The sequence below is a fragment of the Nannospalax galili genome, unplaced genomic scaffold, assembly GCF_000622305.1.
Source record: "Nannospalax galili isolate Female #2095 unplaced genomic scaffold, S.galili_v1.0 scaffold976, whole genome shotgun sequence".
Classification (NCBI taxonomy): domain Eukaryota; kingdom Metazoa; phylum Chordata; class Mammalia; order Rodentia; family Spalacidae; genus Nannospalax; species Nannospalax galili.
In genome coordinates, this window is record NW_008339381.1 from 1,702,259 (window position 1) to 1,723,943 (window position 21,685).

Below are 21,685 nucleotides of genomic sequence, written 5' to 3' on the forward strand. Positions count from 1 at the left end.
GCTCTGTTTAGAATTTGAAAAGGAGGAAGTCATGTGTTCAGATAAATAACAACTAATTCTCTGACACAGAAAACAAAAACAAAAAACCCTCAGTTGCAGCATTTGCCAACTTCCATGATGTAAATACCCCAGAGCTAATTTCAAACTACCAAAATTAGGTCACTCTATGTGGGAAACTGAATCTTGTGAGACAGTGTAGGTAGAAATCAACTCCAGCATACCACCAGGGATGCCCTCTTTCTTCCTGTGTGTTGGTGAGCTCCTGCTCTGAGGACCCTACACTGCGGGAGTCCCTCTCAGGTGAGAATCAGCCTGAGGTAGGACAGTGTAGCAACAGAAGCACCGGAATATCTGCAGTGCTAAGGATTGGATGCAGGACCCCTGAGCTATATCCCCAGCCCCTGCAACAGAATATTTTAAGACACAATTAAGATTCCGGATGAAGCAGGTTTAAGCAACACACAACTTGAATTCCTTCCAGAAATAAAAGCCAATAAAATGTCATTTCATGCCAAGCATGGTGGCAGCCTTTAATCCTAGCACTTGGGAGGCAGAGGCAGATCTTTGTGACTTCGAGGCCAGCCTGGTCTACATAGTGAGTTCCAGGACAGCTGGGGCTATAAGGAGACCCTGTCTCAAAAAAGACAAAAAAAAGTCATTTCATATTTAAGAATTAATTTTCCTGTAATTGTATCATAAAAATGTCTAATCAGTAAAGATGATATTATGAAATTTGCAGGTACGGAAGTAGAAGTTGTTATACTAAGTGATGTAACACAGACTCAGAAAAGCAAGTAACATATGTTCTCTCTCATTTGTGGATCTTAGGACCAAATCCGTAAATGTGAGTATCCTGATATAACTGCAGGAGCCAGGAGAATGGAAATGAACAATGGGGATAAAGGGGAAGAAGGGGCTCAAGAGAAGGGAGACAGGCGTTAGTAATGGGGGAATGGGGAAAGGGGGGTACTTTAACTAGGGAGGAAGTAGGGGGGTTATACAGGGAAGTGAGAGGAGAGATAAATAATGCTTAGATGGTATGAAAAACCAGAGGGAAATGCATTAGTTCAAAGTCATACTGAAAAAATACACGTACAGTAAAGATACAAGCACATGTGTATAGCTGAAGGCTATATAACAAAAAACACAGTGACAAGTGGGAGAAACTTAAACCTCCCATCGAGTTTTTGGTCAGGGTAGTTCAAGAGACTCCCCAAATAACACAGGCTATTGCCACAGCCCTTGATTGCAACCCAGAACTTGAAGGTAAGACCCTACTGCTGAAGACAGGTCATACTTCAGACACATGACTTGGAGCAATCAAGCTGTAACTGATCAGAAAGCCTCCTCCCTGAAGCCTAGCTCTCATGGAATCAGAGGATACTCTACAAGCTGCCAAGGGAGAAAAACTAATGAATGGTCCTACCCAGCTCTAAAGTCTATAAACAACAATGACTGGCCCAGCAAACTATTGCTGTTGATGCAGCAGTGGCACTTTTATCTTGGGGTAATCAACAACTGTCTAATTTTAATTAGGGCCCACTAAATTGGAAGGAACTCACATGTGGTACTGTATGCATAGACAAATACACATGGCTGGAGAAGTCATAGATCCTAGAGAAAAACCTATTCTTGCCACATCCCTAGACCAATATAATTTCTTACTTTATTCTAAATATGCGTCCTCATATTTACAGACAAGTGTTCCTTTCATCCCCATCAAAGAAATTTCTTTTTGCAACAGATGGAGGCTATTACAGAAGTCCAGAACTAGTCAAACACCAAGAATAAGTGTCTGTGAGACACTTAATCTTAAGTGACACATCTTCAATGTAGCCTCTACACTTAGGATGAATGCATCTCTTAACTCTCACCAGAGAAGTTTTCTTATGCAGCAGATGATGATTAACACAGAAGCCTACAATTAACCAATGTGCAGAGAACAAGAGACCACAAAGTGCTAATCCCTGAACAGGACATCTATTTCAAACCTCTGCCTACCAAGACTCAGGGATCATTGCAGAAGACGAGGCAGAAAGACTGTAAGAGCCAGAAGGGGTAGATGAAGGAAACAGTCATCCAGAAACCTAGTTATTTACTTAGATGAACTCACAGCATGAACAAGTCTTATGAAAAGTCAAATTAGATAAAATCTCAGCATAGACATGGGGAAATCTCAATCAAACCTAAGGAATTTTTGGCAACTGATGGCTGCTGGGAGGGGGAGAGACAGATGTCTTACAAGGTTGGGACTCTTGGTGGGAACAGTGAATGGATCCACAGTGAAGAATATTGGGGGGCACACATCATACTCTGTAGACAATATATTATATATGAGAATTCATTAAATTGGGCAGGGGGCAACTGGGGGGGAGGTGTGGAAAGGGGAGTGGATCTAAATGTCATCAAACTATTGTATGAAAATAGCAAAACTTTAATAAAATGCAAAAAGTTCAATCAATGTGGAAGCATGTTATTATTATTAAAATCACTGTTGTTGCTATTGTTCAAACCCCCACAATCCTAACCTCTGCTGAAAGATTACCTGATTACTTCAGACCATGACATCAGCCCTAAATTAGCCCAAACAGGAATATTCAAGCTATAATGGAGTAGGAAAAGTCAATGGTAATAGCCGAAGATGTTCAAGTTAAAAAATATCAACGCCATGTTTCCTGATGCTTCTAAGGAAAGAAGCTGTCAGAGAAGAAGAAATCATTATACAGAAAGAAATACCAACAACAAAAATAGGCCGGGGACAGGGCTCACACTGAAGAGCTCTTGACTCTGGTTCTCCTGTTTTAGAACTCAATTACTTCCTTATTTTTAAACTCTCCTCGGTGAGATGAGACCCAGAATCCTTCCCATAAACTTCTTATTTAAAGTAACTTGAAGACCATCTACATTTTAATGCAAAGAATTTTGACTAATACATTCATTTTTGCGTATCTGTACACTGAACAACACCCTGTTGAATTTGAACATTATTTTAGAGAAAACTGATATTTTAACAAATAGTTATGCAGTTTAAATCTCTCTCTCTTTTTTTTTTTTTTTTTTTTTGGTCTTTTTGAGACAGGGTCTCCCTGTAGCCCCAGCTGTCCTGGAACTCACTATGTAGACCAGGCTGGCCTTGAACTCACAAAGATCTGCCTGCCTCTGCCTCCCGAGTGCCGGGATTAAAGGTGGGACCCGGGTCGCCCGGCTGCAGTTTAAATATTAAGTAATTTTAGAAATATATTTGGTTTCTTAGCTAAGTTTCTATTCAAATTACAGAAATCTGGAGGCATCAGTTTGAGGTTCTATTTATTAGAGTGACTTCAAGATTCTCATATTTTGAAAATCCTAGATGAGAAATGCTTCTAATTGGTCTTGGATATAAAAGTTACTAATAAAAATATGAAAGACTTAGCTTTAAGGACCTCATCATGTCATTAGCAGTCATGTGCTGCTGAGAAAAACAGGATGAGAAAGAACTAGCTTAAATTTATGGTTTGGGTGCTGCTAAATTAGACACTTTACTTACAACCTCAGGATTTTTCTTTAAGACACCAAAAGCATTATTTAAATTTTTAAAGTTCAAGGTAGATCAGATTGAGAATTATACATATATACATGCATACACACATGCACACACACACACAATTGCCTTGGTTTTGGAACTATTTTGTTAGCAAAACCGTGTTAAGACTGTAAAATCAAAGAATCACAGAACACAGGGAAACACTACCAGTGCTCGATTAAATTGTTGGTCCCACGTTAGCTCGAAAAGCCTGCTCTGCACGTGTCCTTTCAGCTTTATAGGCTTAGTGCACACGTTGCTGGCCCAAAGATACAGAGTACCACAGTAGTAGTTGGCTTAGAAAGTTATGGGAAAATGTGACATATAAAGTATGTCTTATACTTATTAGAGGAAGAAGATGGCTATCAAAACTGTGTTTATGACCAAGAGATGACATCTGCTCAGACCTCAGACCCTGTCAGAAGAAGCACCCTGAAGCTCAATGACACTTTCTCACCGGTTTAGGGCACATGTTCTGGAGCAGGAAGTTGGTCATTTTACTTCTATTTTTAACTAAATAATTTGATATATATTTATTGTTATAATTGTTGAGAAGTTTTCCATGATTTTGTTTTTATGACAAATTTTATCCTTTCCAAGAAATTTAAAACATTAATGGGTAAGGCTCTACATTATGTATTGGAGTTTAATTTTAACTGCATTTTTTGGGTCTTTATTGCATACAAAGTCTAACTCTGAGTTCCAATCATGATACAAATTTTGGAAAGAAATGAAAGTAGTGGTGGGGGGGGAACTGATGAAAAAGCATATTCTTGCACAATCTTTCATTTTTATTCAGGGACACAGAGAGAGGAAGGAATGCCAAAAGGTCTAAAGGGGGGCTCCTTGAGCTGGGATGGTCTAATGTTGTATATGAGACAAATCTTTCCAGTAGTGTAGACAAGAGCTCTAGGGAAAAACATGTGTTTAGGGGCTAACAGTGTTGGACATCTGTCGTCTGTCTAATTAGCCTTACTGTGAAAACATGAGATGTGGTCTCTTGGATGAGGGTAACTCAGCAGAAAGAGCCGTACATGCCAGTGGAGGCCTAAACGCCACCCGATGTGAAGGTCAAAGCCTTTAAGCAGAGCCAGTTCAAGTGTAGCACAGGTAAGCCAGGGCTCTCACAGAAACCACACTGCTCCCTCAAATACTGTCAATTTGAACAAAATGCCAATAAGGAATATTTCAAAAGAACCATTGCCCAATCTCTTCTAAAGTAATTTATTGTGAAACATGGCCACATTTTGAATGCTTTAGAAAGAATTGAGAAAGCAAAGGAAAGCAGTGGTAAGTGGTTGAGTAATGCCACTTTTTAAAAAACGTAATTAAATGGGGGAAATGTGAAATCAAAGAGAGCAAGCTCAGTAACTCTGCTTCTTGATGAGCAATAAACACAAAAAGAAAAAAACTCGGCAGTGGCGTTTGTTCTTCTCTCTCCTCTCTGTATTATATTAAATGTAGTTTCTAAATCAGTACTTGTAAGAAAATGAAAGAAGATTCAGGCAAGCATCCGGTACGGCCTCCCAGAATATTGTCTAGAAATCTAGCCCATTCTCTTGGAACTTTCCAGAACATCCCCAGAGGACATTCAGCAAAAGCATTTGGGTCTTTGATGGCCAGTGTACCCAGTCCTAGATGCCACTTACTAGCCAAAGTGCCAGCAGACTTACTGAGGGTCTAATAAAAGCCATACTGGCTTAGATGAAGAACTTTTGAGTTAAGAATTTAGGGCTGGGGCTGGAGAGATGGTTCAGCGGTTAAGAGCACTGACTGCTCTTGCGGAGGACCCGGGTTCGATTCCCAGCACCCACATGGTGGCTACAAACCGTCCTTAACTCCAGTTCCAGGGGAATCCAAAGCCCTCTCTCACCTCCGCGGCATTGTAGGACATGGATGCACTCACATACATGCAAGCAACACACGCATACACATAAAATAAAAATAAGAAATAAAATATGTTAAAAGAAAGAATTTAGGGCCAGTGAGCTGTCCGGAGGGTAAAGGCAATTGCTGCCCAGCCGACAACAAATGGGGTCAATCCCCAGACCCTACGTGGTGGAAGAAGAGGACTGACTCCTGTAAGTGGTTCTCTGATTCCACACACATATGCTGTGGCATGTACATTCCCTGTACCCCCAAATAAATAAGTAAATGTAATAAAAATAGGTACTAATAATAAGAAATCAAAGCAGTGTCCTTGTATAATAATTATTGTTATACCAATGATCTCAGTACTCGGGAGGCTGAAGTAGATCGATCACAGGCTGGAGACCTGCCTGGTCCACACAGTCAGAGCCTGGATTTAATCACTTGATTAGTTAATTAATGAAACTGGATCAAATAAAAAATTTAAAAAATGTTGGCCTTCATAGTAAAATGTCTAGCACATAGGAGGTCCTGGGGTTTGATCCTCAGCACCACAGGGGAGATAATGTATGAGCCTGATTATCAGTCACTGAAATAATGATCACTGAACTAACTCAGTTATTAGCTAACTTTAATGTTAAAAGCATAGTGTGTCAGATATTGCCTTAGGGTTACATCAGCTGCAGAGCATTTTATTTACAAAGTGAAAACGAAACAAACAACAACAATAGAAAGCTAGAATTAAAATTCTCCCAGCAGCTTGAGAGCATCTACTTGGCCACAGGAGTAGATTAGGTGTTATTAAATAGATACTTTTGGAATATTCAGTATTTGGGACAATAAAATAAGTATCTATTTAATAACATCTCATCTAAAATAAACAGAAATACTGATTGTTTGGTAGAATAGCTAGCATTGGAAGTGTAAAACATATTTAGAAAATTAGAGAAATGCAAGCCAAACTAAAACTGCATTCTTTAGAGCAAGTTCCTTGGGGTAAGCTGAAAACAGAGCAGAGAGAACCTTTGTACCTTCCCAGTAGGCAGGTGTCCCGTGTGGCCCGATGCTCAGTGTATTTCCCTGAAGAGTGGAACCTCCCCTATCATTCTCCTCTGTCCTTTAAGAACAACGGTGCATCGTCAAAGTGTTTTGTAGCCAAGGATAGCTCACCTCTGTTTGTTCCGTCCTTTGTGTTAAAAATATTTTATTATTTTTTATCTTATGTGTATGAGTGTTATGACCTGCATGTATGTAAGTGCATCCATGACGTGCAGTGCCCACAGAGGTCAGAACAGGGTGTTGAATTCCCTAGAACTGGATTTATAGACAGTTGTTAGTCACCATGTGGGTGTTAGGAATTGAACCGGGGTCCTCTGCAAAAGCAGTCAGTGTTCTTAACCGCTGAGCCATCTCTCTAGCACCCCGCCCCGATCCTTTGTCCACTGAGACAATTCTAGAACGGTCATCACTCTAACAGCAGTGGCTCTGTTGGCATGGTGAACTCAGACATGCTTGAACAGTATCTCTCTGGATCAGTCCCTGTTGTCAATAACGGCAAGAAAAGCCAATCCTCCTTCAACAGCGATAACCTTCCTTTAGCACAGTTCTTGACTTTAGTACAATGAAAGTGCCTGTGAAGCCATCAGGCTCCATCAAGGGCTGAAGAAGGTTATTTCTGTTGTAGCTAATGATCTTGGGCTTGTTGGTGTCAAAAATGTCACCATTGCTATGGACAGTGATAATCTAATTATAAGTTTGATTAATGTTGTGCTTTGGAGAAATCATAATTAATTTACTTATAGTTAAGAATTATCCACTTAGTTTGAAAATGTTGAGTACCTTAACACTGGAAATGTCACAAGACATTATCATAGGAATATCATCTTACCAAAAAAGTCTCTTCAGGTGGGTACAGACTAGCAACCAATTAGCAGAAGTAGCAATCATTTAATTAGACATTATCTGACCTTCCAAAGTTCTATTTGAAGTATAAAGTTATGTGCCTTTTAGCAATGGGGATAAATTCTGAGTAATGATTTGTTGGATGAGTTTTCCACTGTGTCCACATTATAGAGTGCGTTTACACAAACTTGGAAGCTACAATTGTGTATAACGGTACCACTGTTCTATATGCTGTTAGATGGATGGATGGATGGATGGATGGATGGATGGGTAGATAGATGATAGATAATGATAGATAGACAGACAGACAGACAGATAGATGATAGACAGATAGATGATAGATAGATAGATAGATAGACAGATAGATGATAGATGATAGACAGATAGATGATAGATAGATAAATAGATAGATAGATAGATAGATAGATAGATAGATAGATAGATAGATAGATAGATATATAGATAGATAGATAGATAGATAAATAGATAGATAGATAGATAGATAGATTAGTTACCAAAAGAATGATGGACTAATTTACATGAAGTTGTCAGTAGTAAGTGCCGACTTCATCAAGACTCCTAACGAGCTTGTCCACTGTACAGTGAATCAGGAACTCTGTGCAGGCCCTTTATGCCACAGGTCAACTAGGTTCAAGTCTACTCTAAGATTCTTATAGGGTTCCTGTAAGAGTTTTTGTACCACTGAATTGGCTTTCTGTGGCCATACTAGTGTCTTCTAGTATATTTCCAAGATGCTGAGTGCTGTAGAGCATTTTGCTAAGTGTAACTCTCCCCGTCATGAAAGACAAACCCAAAGAGAAAGAAAATTTGAAGATGCAGAAGGAGCTTAGCAGATTTACAGATAAACTGTAGTTTATAAATAACTAATTTATGAAAAAGATAACCGTGACTTGAGTGTGTGAAAACAGTCACACACCTGAAGAGATTTTCATTTTGCATCTCCACTAAATATCCAGCTGTGTCTATCATCAGCCACAGTCTGGCTCCAACCAGTAGCTATGCTGTTCATTCACCAACAGCCCCAGTTCTTGTACTGTTTTTTCCCTTCTGAATGGAACATATAGAATGGTACTTGTCTTCTTTAAAAATCAGAAGGAAGCCAGGCCATGTGGCATAGGCTGTCTGCTCAGCTACTCTGGAGACTGAAGCAGGAGTAAAGACCCGCCTGAGCCACCGAATGAATTCAAGACAGCATAGGCAACTTAGTGAGACCCTGTTTCAAAATAAAAAGTAGGAAGACAGATGTGGCTATAGCTCAGTGGTAGGGTGCTTTCTGCTCATACATAAAGCCAAAGTGTAGCAATGAAAAAGATATAATTTTATTTACATTGACATTATTATTATTGTTATTTACATTGACATTATTATTATTATTTTCTTAAAGTGATGATTTTAATCCTACTTCTATCTCATTAATATCTTAATTGTTTGTAATATATGTACAACAATGAAAATTATAGAAGAAGTCATGAACCTGGTGAGGGTGCTGCAGGAGGCGTGGAAATGGTGTAAATATAGTACTCGTATGAAATTCTCAAAATAATAAAAATATAAACTTAAAAAGAATAAAGTGAATACCCACAGCTATCATCAAGATAAGAGATGAGTGTTGGTAAGGATGTGGTCCAGTCATTACCGAGGTCCCTCAAAAAGATAAAAACAAAGCTATCGTATGATCTAGCAACTCCACTCCTGGCTGTACATCCAGAAGAAACGCAGTCAGTAAGGTGAAGAGCTGTCCATTCTCCCACGTTTGTTGTAGCTGTGATTCATAACAGCTAAGGCATGGAATCAGCCGAAGGGTCCTTCAGTGGATGAACAGAGAGGACGACACACATAGACGAGTGTGTACCATGGAATACTATTGAATCTTTACAAAGAGGGGAATTCTGTCATTTGTGGCAACATGGATGAACCGCAGGACATTATGGTAAATGAAAGAAATTATACACAAAAAACCCAAATACTGTATACATAGTTTATTCTGTATGAAATCTAAAATAGTTGAACTCACGCAGTAGAGCAGAATGGTCACTACGTGGAGGGAAAGAGGAATTGGGGGGATGTCAAAGGACACAATAGTTAAGCATATTTTACAAAAATAACGAATTCAGGAAATATACCATATAACATGGTATATTTTTGACTTTAATTAATAATGGTGCAGTACATACTTGAAAATTGCTGTGAGAGTAGATTCTACATGTCCTCACAACTAAGATAGTCTAAGTATGTTAGTAGATATTTCAGCTAGCTTGACCTAGCATGCTGCAACCTATTCCCATATCAAAATCCATATCAAACGTATGAACACTTTAGATATATAACTTTTGTCAGTTAGAATTAATTCACTTTTAAGACAAGGGTAAACATACCTTCCAAATGGAAAGACACAAAAGTCAAGATGACCAGAGTTCGAGATTCAACCTCTATGATGTAGGTGCAGTTCATGTTGTTGTCATATTGCTTTGGGAAGTTTGGAGAGAGGATGTCACCTGTAGAGCCAGTGAAGTTACGTCCACATCCTACACAAGAGCAAAAAGCCATCATCAGGACATCATTATCATATGAAGTGCCTATTTCACAAAAAGATGTAGATGCCACTTCATAAAGTCTCCACAGAAAATGCCTAAAGCTATTCTGAATGGAAGAAGAGAGCTAGGAGGGTAGCACTTCGATATAAATAAATATGCACGTAAAATAAGAACACTGTACATTTTAGAAAATCCTGAGGAATTAATAATTTATTTTACGTGTATGAGTGTTTTGCCTGAATGTATATAAGTACACCTGTGTCATGCAGTGTCTGCAGTGACCAGAAGAGGGTGTCACATCCCCTGGAACTGGAATTACAGACAGTTGTTAGCTACTATGTGGGTGCTGGGAACCAAACCTGGGTCTTCTGCAAGAACAGCCAATGCTCTTAACCACTGCTGAGTCATCTCTCCAAGCCCTTGGCCCCAAGGAATTTTAGGTGATAAGTAGTAGATATTTTACCACAATACATTTCAAATCCCTTAATATTAAGATTTTTTTAAAGCTCTAAACACATACATATTAGAAACACTAAATGGACTCAGTAGGTTTTGTATGTGTGTGTGTGTGTGTGTGTGTGTGTAATATAGAAAAAGATGTTATGAATCTGAGAGGTAGTTGGGGAGGGAGTTATACTGGGAGATGTACAACAGAAATTATTTTTAAAAGGTTTTAAAAGGATAAATTAGCAAATATCAAATATAGTTCACGTAAAGCCACAGGACAGTTGGAAGCTGGGGAAATAAAATGCTTGCCTTGTAAGCATGAAGACCTGAGTTCATGCCCCAGAAACCAAAATCAAAAACACAAAACAAAACGCAGGCCAGGTGTGGTGGTGCACACCTTTAATCTCAGTACTCAGGAGACAGAGGCAGGCAGATCTCTGTGAATTAAGGCGAGCCTGCTGTAAGTTACAGGAGAGCTGGGGCTACAGGGGGACCCTGTCTCAAAAAAACCAAAACCAACCAACTAAACAAACAAACAACAACAACAAAAATGGGCATGGTGGTGCTTAGATTGCCAGCACACAGGAGGCAGAAAGAGGTGGCTCCCTGGGGGTGGTTAGCTCACCAGTCTAGCCTTCTTGTTGAATTCCAGGCCAGTAAGAAACTCTGTATAAAAAGAGGAAGACAGCACTTGAGGAACAGTACTGAGCTTTTCCTCCAGCCTCAGTCATACATACATGCACCTACATACACAAGAACGCATACACACAAAGTGATTTGCATCTGAGTAGTACTTTATAGAAGTTTTATTAAAAAGTGTTACATTGGGCTGGAGAGATGGCTCAGAGGTTAAGAGCACTGGCTGCTCTTACAGAAGATCCAAGTTCGATTACAAGCACCCACTTGGTGGCTGACAATCATCTGTAACTCCAGTTACGGGGGTCCAACACCCTCTTGTGGCCTTTGTGGGTATTGCATGACACAGGTGCACTTACATACATGTAGGCAATATACTCATACACATAAAATAATAAATAAAATATTTTTAAACATGTTATACTGTGGCTAGAGAGATGGCTCAGTGGTTAAGAGCACTGAATGTTCTTGCAGAGGACCGGGTTTGATTCCAAACACTCACATGTTGGCTATGAACCATCCTTAACTCCAGTTCCAGGGGAATCCGAAGCCCTCTTCTGACCTCCGCAGCATTGCACACTCACATACATGCAGGCAATTCTCTCATACACATAAAATAAAAATAATAAATAAATTTTTTTAAAGTGTTATACTAACTCCCGAAAGTGTTTATAAAGTGTTTTCTAAATGTCTTATTAGAAAACTGCTAACTTTTATTACTAATAAAATCTATTCGTAAGAACAATTCTAATTGCCTTTAAAAGCTAGCTGAATTTAGTAGTCATTATATTTATTAAATTTCCACATGTATCTCCATTGTAAGAAATAAAGATAAATAAGCCAGGTTCAGTGGTGCATACCTGTAATCCCAGCTGCTCAGGAAGCAGAGGCGGGAAGAGTGTATGTTCAAGGCACGCATGCCTTGGCTACACAGGAAGTTCAAGTTTAGCTTGGGCAACTTAGCTATACTGTGTCAAAATTTTAAAAGTGGGGATGAATGGACAGGTAGTAGAGGGGTCTAGCATATATAAGGCCCTAGGTTGAATCCCAGTGCTGCAAGGAAAAAATGAAATAAAGATATATATCTTTTTATTATTAAAGTGGAATTTCATATACCTCTAATTTACCTCTGATTTTTAATTATGAAAGTATGCGTATCCTTCTAAATTGATAATGAATATGTCTGTCTCTCTTACACACACACACACACACACACACACACACACACACATCTGAGAACTAGGTTAGGTCTGAAGTTGGCCTTCGTTACTTCCCTTCTTCGGCCCTCATTCTTTTGTCTGAAATACCTGCTTACTGTGTTATTCCCTCAATTCCTCTCCTGAAACTCTTCCCTGACAATTAGTAGCCATCTGACTTAATTCAACCAGCACACAGGCCATCGCATCTCGGACCTGAGAACTACATTTCCCATTAGTCTAACTTGTGTCCAGCAGTTAGAGGAGTGGAGCCAAGTATCATGTCAGGAAAGTAAAGTCCTGAAGAGAGTGACTTCCAGCTTACTGATGTGGGAGTTCTCTGCATGGGAGTCAAACATGCACACTCCACTCTTGAGAATTCTGGGGTTAGATGGGTCTGAGTGGTGTCTGAGAATCTTCCCATGCTTTGAGCATCCCAGGTGATACTGCTGTAGCTCCTTAATGTGTCCTATGCTGGTGACTTTGGTCAACTCATCACTGGCCACCTGGTTTCTACACAATGCCTGTTACTCTGGATTCCAGGCTTATTTTTAGATGCTGGCTGCTAGCATGCCCTTTATATTATACCCAACTGATCTGCTTCAGCATCACCAAGTAATGTTTCTCCATGTTGGCTTCAAAGTCCAGATTTCCTTGCCTTAGCCTTCTATGCATGGGATGCAGGCATGTACAGCCTGGTTCTCACTGATGTTTGAAAGGAAGACTTAGCTGGCTCAATTATGTTCCTCCCTGGGACCCCATCACACCAACCTTAAAGGTGCAGCTCTCGTACCATTCCCCAAGCCTAGCTGAGGCACCCAGCCTCTTTCAACTATTCTGGGTTTGGATTTTAGTGCTACTTACGGCTTATAAAGGATGCAGAAAAGCCCTGGGCTGGTAAGTCCTGAGACTGGAAGACCGTGGTGAATGTGTTTCTTGGTGTGATGATGGGACTTGGAGCCACGTTCCCACAGCTTGTGGCTAATAGGGTTTTGTTGGTTTGCGTGGTTCCTCCCCAGACCTAACGGGGTTGAAAACATGACTTAATACCTACAGTTTTCTCCTGTCAGTATTTCAACATGATTAGGCTTGAAAATGATGGTACTCAATTATATAGAAAAAACCATAACAGTAAGTCATATGCAAATCTGTAACAGTTTCATTTGAAAATAGATTTAAAGTTGGTTTTAAAATGGCCTGTCTTGGACACTTACACTAAGTTCACCCACGAAGTACTCAGGGACCATTGCGGAAGAGGGGGAGGAAAGATTATAAGAGCCAGGGAGGAGGCGCATGACCATATAGAAACAGAGTCCTACAAGCTCCTGGGACCCTGCTCATATGATTCTATGGCAATGTTGTCAGCATGCACAAGTCCCACACAAACTCAGGCAGACAAAAACCCAGCATAGAATTAGGGAACTGAACAGCAGACCCTAATCTTAGCTGAAGAAATATTGGCAAGTGATTACTGCTGAGTGAGGAAGAGCTGATCTTCCTAAAACAAGGGACTCTAGATAGTCTGACTAGACCTCAGTGGATGGACTTGCACTGGGGAACATCTGGGGACACTGACATGACACAGTGGACCTTAACAAGGATGACATAGTATATGTGTTCCAGCGGGGGGCTATGGGAGGGTGCCGGTGGGGACAAGGGTATAAAGATGATTAGGATTGTTTGAGATATTCTATATGAAATACACAAAAATTCAATAAAAACAAATTAAAAAAATAAAATGGCTTGTCTTGTTCTGACAGCTCTATGGAGATCACGCTTAGTTTTATACAGCTGGCAAAGATGTTTCTTTAAATCAACATGGTGATTTGGATACATGCCCCCCATAGGCTCCAAGTGCTTGAACGTTTGGTCAGTCGGCAGCACTGTTCTGGGAAGGTTGTGAAGCCTTTGGGATGTGTGACCTTGCTGGAGGAAGCATACCACTGGGGGAAGCACGCCACTGGGGGAAGCACGCCACTGGAGGAAGCATGCCACTGGGGCAGGCCTTGGCAGTTCATAGCCACTTCCCTTCTAGTTTTTCTCTTTCTGCTTCCTGTGTCAGCTTAAAGATTTGAGTGTTCGGCCATCTGCTCAGACCACCTCTGCCACCATGCCTCCCCTCCATGATGGACTCTCATCCCTGTGGAACTAAAAGCCAAATACTCTTCTTTTCATAAGTAGCCTTGGTCATGGTGTTTATCACAGAGCAGAGAAGTAACTAATATAATCAATTATTATTCAGTTGCTTCTAAATTCTGGTTGGTCTGATCTAGCTAAGTTGCCGTCTACAAGAGACAGTTGGTAATGTCTGAAGGCCTGTGTGGTAATCTCATTTGGTCTGGAAGGAGGTGAACTAGAGGGGACGAGCTAGCGTCCTCTAGATGTATTTCCGAGGGCTGCAGTAGTCTGTTGCTGTCTCTCACCTCATCCCTAAGTGATCTGTGATTTGTGTGTTTTCACTTTTGATTTTTTTGTCAGCTTTGCAAGAAATTTGTCAATTTTATTGACTTTTATTGCATTCCTGTTGTCAAGTTCATTACTTTGCATTTTTGTCATTCTGATTTTCTGGCTTTTTATTTAGTTTACCTTAGCTTTGATAGTTGATTGAAGAACTCAATGATTGATTTTAGATTTTTTTCCAATGAAGTCTCCAGTCCTATGGGTTTATTTTCAGCATGTTTTCACCATATATTATGCAATGACAGGTCTCATTTTCATTGATTCTGCTCCAGATGATCTTAAATTTCTTTTAGACATTTTCTTTGCCCCATGGGTTCTTTTTAAAGTTTTAAAGATTTATTTGTGTATATATGCCTGTTTGCCTACATGTATGTATGTATGTATGTATGTATGTATGTATGTATACCACATGACTGCAGTGCCCATGGTGCCCAGAAGAGGGTGTCAGATCACCTGGAACTGGGGTTACAGGTGGTATGAACAACCATGGCCATATGGGTACTGGGAACCAAACCTAGGTCCTCTGAAAGAACAGCAACCACTAAGCCATCTCTCCAGCCCCACCACTGGATGATTTTAAAGTCTTTAGTTCTTGTCAAAATCGTCTCTGAATTTTTAGGCCTAACCTTCAGCAGTTACAAAATCTTAGTTGGCAGCTTCTATGTATGCCTTCCTCAGGCAACTTCTACAGAGCCAGTGTATTCCAGTCTCTAAAGTGCGCTGCAGTAAAGGTCCTTAAGGCCAACTACACTTTTACACACCTGCATTTCTAGCCCGGGCATCTACCTTGGAAGGTCTATTTTTCAGAGGCCCCAGCTGAAGGATTCCATAAACATCATTGCTGAAACATCTTTGTCAGAGGAAAGGGGATACTTGAAAACATTTTCCTCCACTCCAGCTCAATATTTTCTGCTTTTGTTTGGGAATCACTCAGTAATGAACCAATCTTACTTTTTTGCTGATCCACTTGACTTTTATCAGGTGCTGATCCAAGAATAATATAGGAAGAGCCAGAATTTCTGCCTGTTTTGCCTCTTGGTTGCACGGCTTCAGGAAGTGATTGAAGGCTTGATGGCTGCTTTCACATTAGCTGACTGGTTCTGTTAAGTACTCACACCGAGTCCTGGCAGGACAGTTCTTTCTAGTTCAGCTTAACTCTTGACAAGGTGTTATTTTTGTTATTGCTTTGCACTTTGATTTTATATGGTCAGAGAAAATATTCTATAGTTTAGTTCTTCATTTTATTGAGGGCTTGATTATTTATTTATTTGTTTATTTATTTATTTGCTGTCTTAGTACATAGTCTACCCTGGTATGTTTCAAAGGCATCTATTCTGCATTGATATATGGTGTATTTTGTAGGCATCAATTGCATCCTGTTGGTGGACAGTTTCAGAGTTCTGTATCCTGTGAATGATCTAGCTAATCGCGCCCCATTCGCTGATGAGACAGGGTGTTCAAGTCTTTGACTCTAGCTGAAGACGTGTCTATCTGCACAGTTTCATCAGGTATTGCTTCATGTGTTGTGGCTCTGTTGCTTGTGTGCACATTTAGACTCATTACATCTTCCTGGGGGACCGATCCTTTTATCATCATGTAAGAGCCCCCCTTTCCTACAGTAAGTGTATATTCTATAAGTTTCATTTAATCAAGTACTGATATAGCCACTGCTGCTTTTTATTATTTCTATGATTTATAATTTTACATCCTTTCCTTTCAGCTTACCTATATGGTTGGAATGAGCTTATCACCACTTGGTCATGTTCTAGCCAATAATCTCTGTATTTTGATTGGTGCAGCTAAACTATTTAATATATATTTACTATACATATTGCTAGGCCTATGATTTTGCTTTCTGTTTACTTCTGGGTTTTGTTCCTGTTTCTCTTTTCTTCATTTCCTGTGGATTCCATTTTGATTGGAATGTAGTGTTTTTGCCTATCTCTTCATATAATTCTGATCACTGTGATTGTTCTGGGCACTAAAATCATATATGGTTACAGAAGTTTACCCCAGTATTCACACTGGACTCTCCTGAGAAGATTGTGGGAAAACAACATTTACTTTGTCTCTTTACAATTTTTCATTGTCTTGGGTGTCAGGTACCATTATAGTCTTTTTAAAAATTATTTTGAATGTATCTTTATTTTAAGTGTATGAGTGTTTTTCCTGAATGTATATAAGTGTACCATGTGCATGCAGTGCCCACAGAGGCCGGAAGAACGAGTCAGATTCCTTGGAACTGGGTGGCGGGAACAAAATCTGGGTCTTGTGCAAGAGCAGCCAGTGCTTTTTACCACTGAACCATCTCTCCAGTCCTACTATTGTATCTTTTGTTTAAATTATTAAATATGATTCATAAAACTTACACAGAAAGGTAGATTCTAATTAGATGTAAACAGTCTGCTTCTCTCTTGATCCTTTTTCCTTCCTAATACTCCCAGGTTCCTTCATATCTTTTTGCCTTGCTTGAATCAATTTCATCAAATAATCTTCTAATGGTAAGCCCTTTGTGGATGGTTTCTTTTAGCTTCCCTTTTGTATGACCATTTTGTAAAATTTCCCTTGTACTTGAAAGGCAGTTTTCCGGATACTAAATATATTGTTGACCATTCTTTTATTTCAGAATTTCATTATTTCTTTGACTACTCTCAGCTGAATTCTCGTCTCTTCTTGTAGCACTGTAGTGATATGGTTTTTTGATATTTCTTTATTGGTCATGGGGCCCTAAGGCTCAGTTCATGTTTTCTAAAGTCTGTTTCCTCTTCATTGTCTGGAGGTGGTTAATTCTATTGTTCTGCCCTAACATTTGCTGGTTCTGTTCTCTGTCGTTTCCCCTTACCTACTGAGCCTAAACAGTAAGCTAGTTCTATTGTATTTTTCAGTTCCGTAATTTACATTTAATTCTTCACTGTAGTTATCTTTTTTGCTGAGATTTTTCTATTACTTGTTTGGTCATCTCAATGCTTTTAAGAGAACTTGTCAGTGTTTACTGAGGAATTTTTCACAGGAGAATCTACATCCTTGTCACATCGTTCATCATGGGGGTTGACATTACTGGGCTGTCTCTTCTCACCCAGCTGTAAAGTTCCTTGTTTCGTTATGAAGGGTTCTTTCTCATTAAACCCTCAATGTTATATTCATCTTGTTTGTACCTTGCAGTTCTCTTTAAATCTTTTATTTATTAATTTTATGTGCATGAGTGTATTACCTGCGTGTATGCAAGTGCACCTGTGTTGTGCAATGTCCATGGAGGTCAGATGAGGGAGTTGGATTCCCCTGGAACTGGAGTTACAGAGGGTTGTCATATGCCATGTGGGTGCTAGAAATCAAACTCAGGCCTTCTACAAAAGCAGCCAGGGTGCTTAAACCTGGGTTATCTATCCAGGCCCTAAATCTTTTGTTTTGAAAGACTGTTGCCCTGATCATGTTCAGCATGTGATGTTGCATATACTTGTGGGCTGTTTCTAATGGTTCTATTTTCTGAACCTTTGCAGTATAATTTTGTTCAGCTTATTTTCTGTGGTGCTTTTGGAATCCTACTTTAATCCTTCCTTCTTTTTTTTTTTTTTTCATGTAGACCAGGCTTTGTAGCCAGGAATGACCTTGACCTCCTGACCCCATGCCTCTACCTCTTGAGTGCTGGGATTACAGGCCTGTGCCACCGTGCCTGTCTAGTTTTTGTTAGCGTTCCTTAAAGGGATAGGGTCTTTCACCTGGTTCAGCCTCTGTATATTTCTCAATTGAAGGAAAAGGGTCTCGTAGGATTCCTCTACCAATACCCCAAGGCCCTCAGGAGAAGCATCTCTGTTTTTGAGAACAAAGATGTTTTATAGACCTTGGCCCATTCTGTCCATCTTCCCTAGTGTCTCTAGGACAAGGGAAAGAGTCTTTGATTCATGGACAAAAAGGAGCTTCCACTCCAGGCAGGGGCTCTTACTGGTTTCCTTTACTAGTCATTTCCACTCACATAGCATCTTTTGGCAGAAATAAGTCTCATAGTGGACTAAAAGCAGTGTCTCCTGTGGTACTTATTTTTGGCAAGGTTACCAATTGATCTCATTTACTATTGTCATTGGGCTTGCATGACATTGTCAAAAGGATTTCCATTCTATCCAGAAGAAGACTGAGCCTAAGTCATCCTCTAAGAATAGACTTACAATTGAAGAACTATTGAGACTTCACTTAAGTCTGCATACTCGATGTTGACTTGTTTTATGAGAAGAGAGTTCCTTCATTTCATGGGAAAAAGCAATTAAGAAAAGTGTCTATTAAATGCATTTTATTATGTACACATTTTATATATGTATTGGATTTTCATTTAAAGAAGAAGCATAGATTAAAAGGCTATAAAACAATTTTAGGGATGATATGAAATAATAACACTGACAAGAAAAGCCATTTCTATTCATTAGGTGATTTTATATTCCAACAGCACTGAGTAAGATTTACGCTATTACACCACGTTACTTTTAGTGCTTGCAGCAACCGTACTAAAGTGGGAACCATACCCTTCATTTTATGGTGGAGTAATTCAAACCAAAATGTTTAATTAACTCATAAAAATGCATGTGGGCAGTAAGTATGAGAAAGATGAGTACATTCCAGGCTAATGGGAACTTAGGCCAACAATCTTCCCGCTAGAAGGCATAGCCTCTTAGTGATCCTGCATGTAAGATGAAAAACAGCACAGATGAAGTGAAGTAATAACACAGCAATCACGAATGTCACAGGAAAGTGAAAGTCAATGCCACATGAGCAAGACTTAGGGCTTCAGAGAAAAGCAGCCTTTCGTCCTCATTGGCCACCTTTTTATGTGAGTCTCTCAGGATTGTTTCTGCTGGCGGAATCTTTAGGTTCAAAACAAGGGCTTGTATGGGCTACTTCAGCCTTCTGTAATTTTTGTAGCATAGGCTATGTCTTCCCTGTGATGATGCTTTAAGATGTAAAAGTCTTTTTTCCTGCACTTTCTACTGGGAAAGAAAGATAAAGAGAAGGATGAAGAAAGAACAGGGGAAGAAGTAAGAGATGGAGGGGAAGAAAGAGAGACAGAGAGACAGAGAGAGAGAGGAGGAAAGAAGGAAGAAGCGAGGAAACAGGGAGAAAGGAAAGAAGAGAGGACAAAAAGACTCTTTTCCAAGTTTCTACAGGAAAGAACCATTAATGATCATGACAACTGAAGGTCAAGAAAAAGTTCTAACTTAGTTGCTAAGTTAAGCAAATGATAAAAAAAATATACAGGCTGCAATGTGTGCTGGGTTCAAATCTTACCTTCTAACAGTTTAAATTTCCTACTATCATATCCAAGAAATTCAAGCAAAAGAATTGTTTTCTTTTATGATGAGAAATGATTTTGAGCTCTTTTAGCCTCAATGTTTATGCTTATGAAGCCAGTCTGGCTCAAGCTGAACTCACAAATGCACCAACCTTCACAAAGCTGCTCTGACACTGGCCACCACTGCTGGGGATTCGGAAGTTGCTGTCAAAGCTGATCTCCCAGTGTTTACTCTCATGAGTGATGGCTGTCCAGGAGCATCTGCTGTTGGGGGGAAAATTCTGAGGCCAATGTGGGGTTCTGATTGTACCATTATCTGAATGAAACGTTCCACCGCAACCTGGAAAATGTCATGGAAAAGCTGTAAGTCTTCAGGGAAAGTAACACCTGTGGAAACCAACGACTGCCAGAGAAGAAACACTTCCAAACATGAGATGGCAGCTCATCTTTCTTTATGCCTGACTCATCTTTGGGGCAGGTACTCAGCAAAAACTCCTAAAAGCCAAGTACATGATTCAAGAGCTGTAACTGTTGTTTATGCACCCACACTGAACTCAGCTGAGATCGCGGAGCCTTATAGAGCCAAGACAATAGACTCCTATCTCCAAACTATAGCAGTGCTCTTTAATTTCCCTGGAGGCTGTATAGTAGATGATAGCCAGGCTTTCCTAATTCTGCATTTTGCCACCACTGACACATGAGAACATAGCTATAAGATTGTTTGTAATTTTACTGTAACATGGTGAACTAGACACAGTGATTTGAATTAGGGAAAGTTCTTCCACTAAGTAATCTGCCTCATTCATACTGAAAGGAACTGACAGAGGAGAATAAATCATACGGATTCAAAGAAAGAAAAATCTAGAATTACTTTCCTACTCTTAAAATATGTACTTAGGGTCTTGTCTTGGGGCCCCAGACACCTGGGGAACCAATATTGCTTCCTGATCCTTTTCATCCAGACCAACTCAGTGCCTTCTCTGGTCCCCAGGAGTACTGCTTCTGGGCCTGGCCCCTTCCTCACGCCTCTCTGCTTCCCTGGGCCTACAGAACCCTCTGCAGTCCTCTCTCCAACCCACAGGCCTCTCTCCAACCCGCAGGCCTCTATCCCAGGTAGGTCCATTGTGCCCTCCTCGCCTTGACTCCCCCAGCCTCATTCACCCTCCCATCTCCCCCGTTAGTCTCTCCTCCTGTCCCATTCCTTGTCTTGGGACCCCAGACACTTGGGGAACCACCGCTGCTTCCTGATCCTTTGCATCCAGAGTGACTCAGTTCTTTCTCAGGTCCCCACGGGCACTCTGGGCCTGGCCCCACCCTCACCTCCCTCTGCCTACCTGGGTCTGCACAACCCACTAGCCTCTTTCCTGGACACCAGGGCTGCCCTTTCCTCTTCCTGATCCTTTGCATCCAGAAAAACCCAGCTCCTTAGTACAGTCCCCAGGGGCCCTTGGGGCCGACTCCTGCCCACATCTTCCTTTGCATCTCTGGGTGGCATGGCCACCAGCTGCCCTAGACCAGCATCTTTCCTGGGCCCGGCTCCCAGGCCAGTCTAACCCCCAAATTCATAAGGCCAAAATCTGTCCTGGAGGGATCCAGACCTTAGGAAAAAGCCTGAGAGCATCTGATCCTCATCTGACTTGGGCCTCTGTAGGAACTCCTGAAGACAAAAGCAAACTGACCACTCCAATATAAAATAAAAAGAGAGAACTAGAAGCTTAGAGGAACCAGCTTTTCATGCCCAAAAAGTAAACCACAAAGACATATACATTTTAGAAAAAGAAGC

The 21,685-nt window shown here is 40.3% G+C and overlaps 1 protein-coding gene across 1 annotated transcript in view; it reads right to left on the reverse strand.

Moving 5' to 3' along the window:
• Cubn (cubilin) overlaps positions 1-21,685 on the reverse strand; it is a 291,759-nt gene that overhangs the window by 47,756 nt on the left and 222,318 nt on the right. The window contains exons 59-61 of the mRNA XM_008833899.3: positions 20,055-20,242; positions 13,032-13,188; positions 9,730-9,879 (exon numbers count right to left, since the gene is read on the reverse strand). Coding sequence (XP_008832121.1) covers positions 9,730-9,879; positions 13,032-13,188; positions 20,055-20,242 — 495 coding nt within the window. The remainder of the gene's footprint in view (positions 1-9,729; positions 9,880-13,031; positions 13,189-20,054; positions 20,243-21,685) is intronic.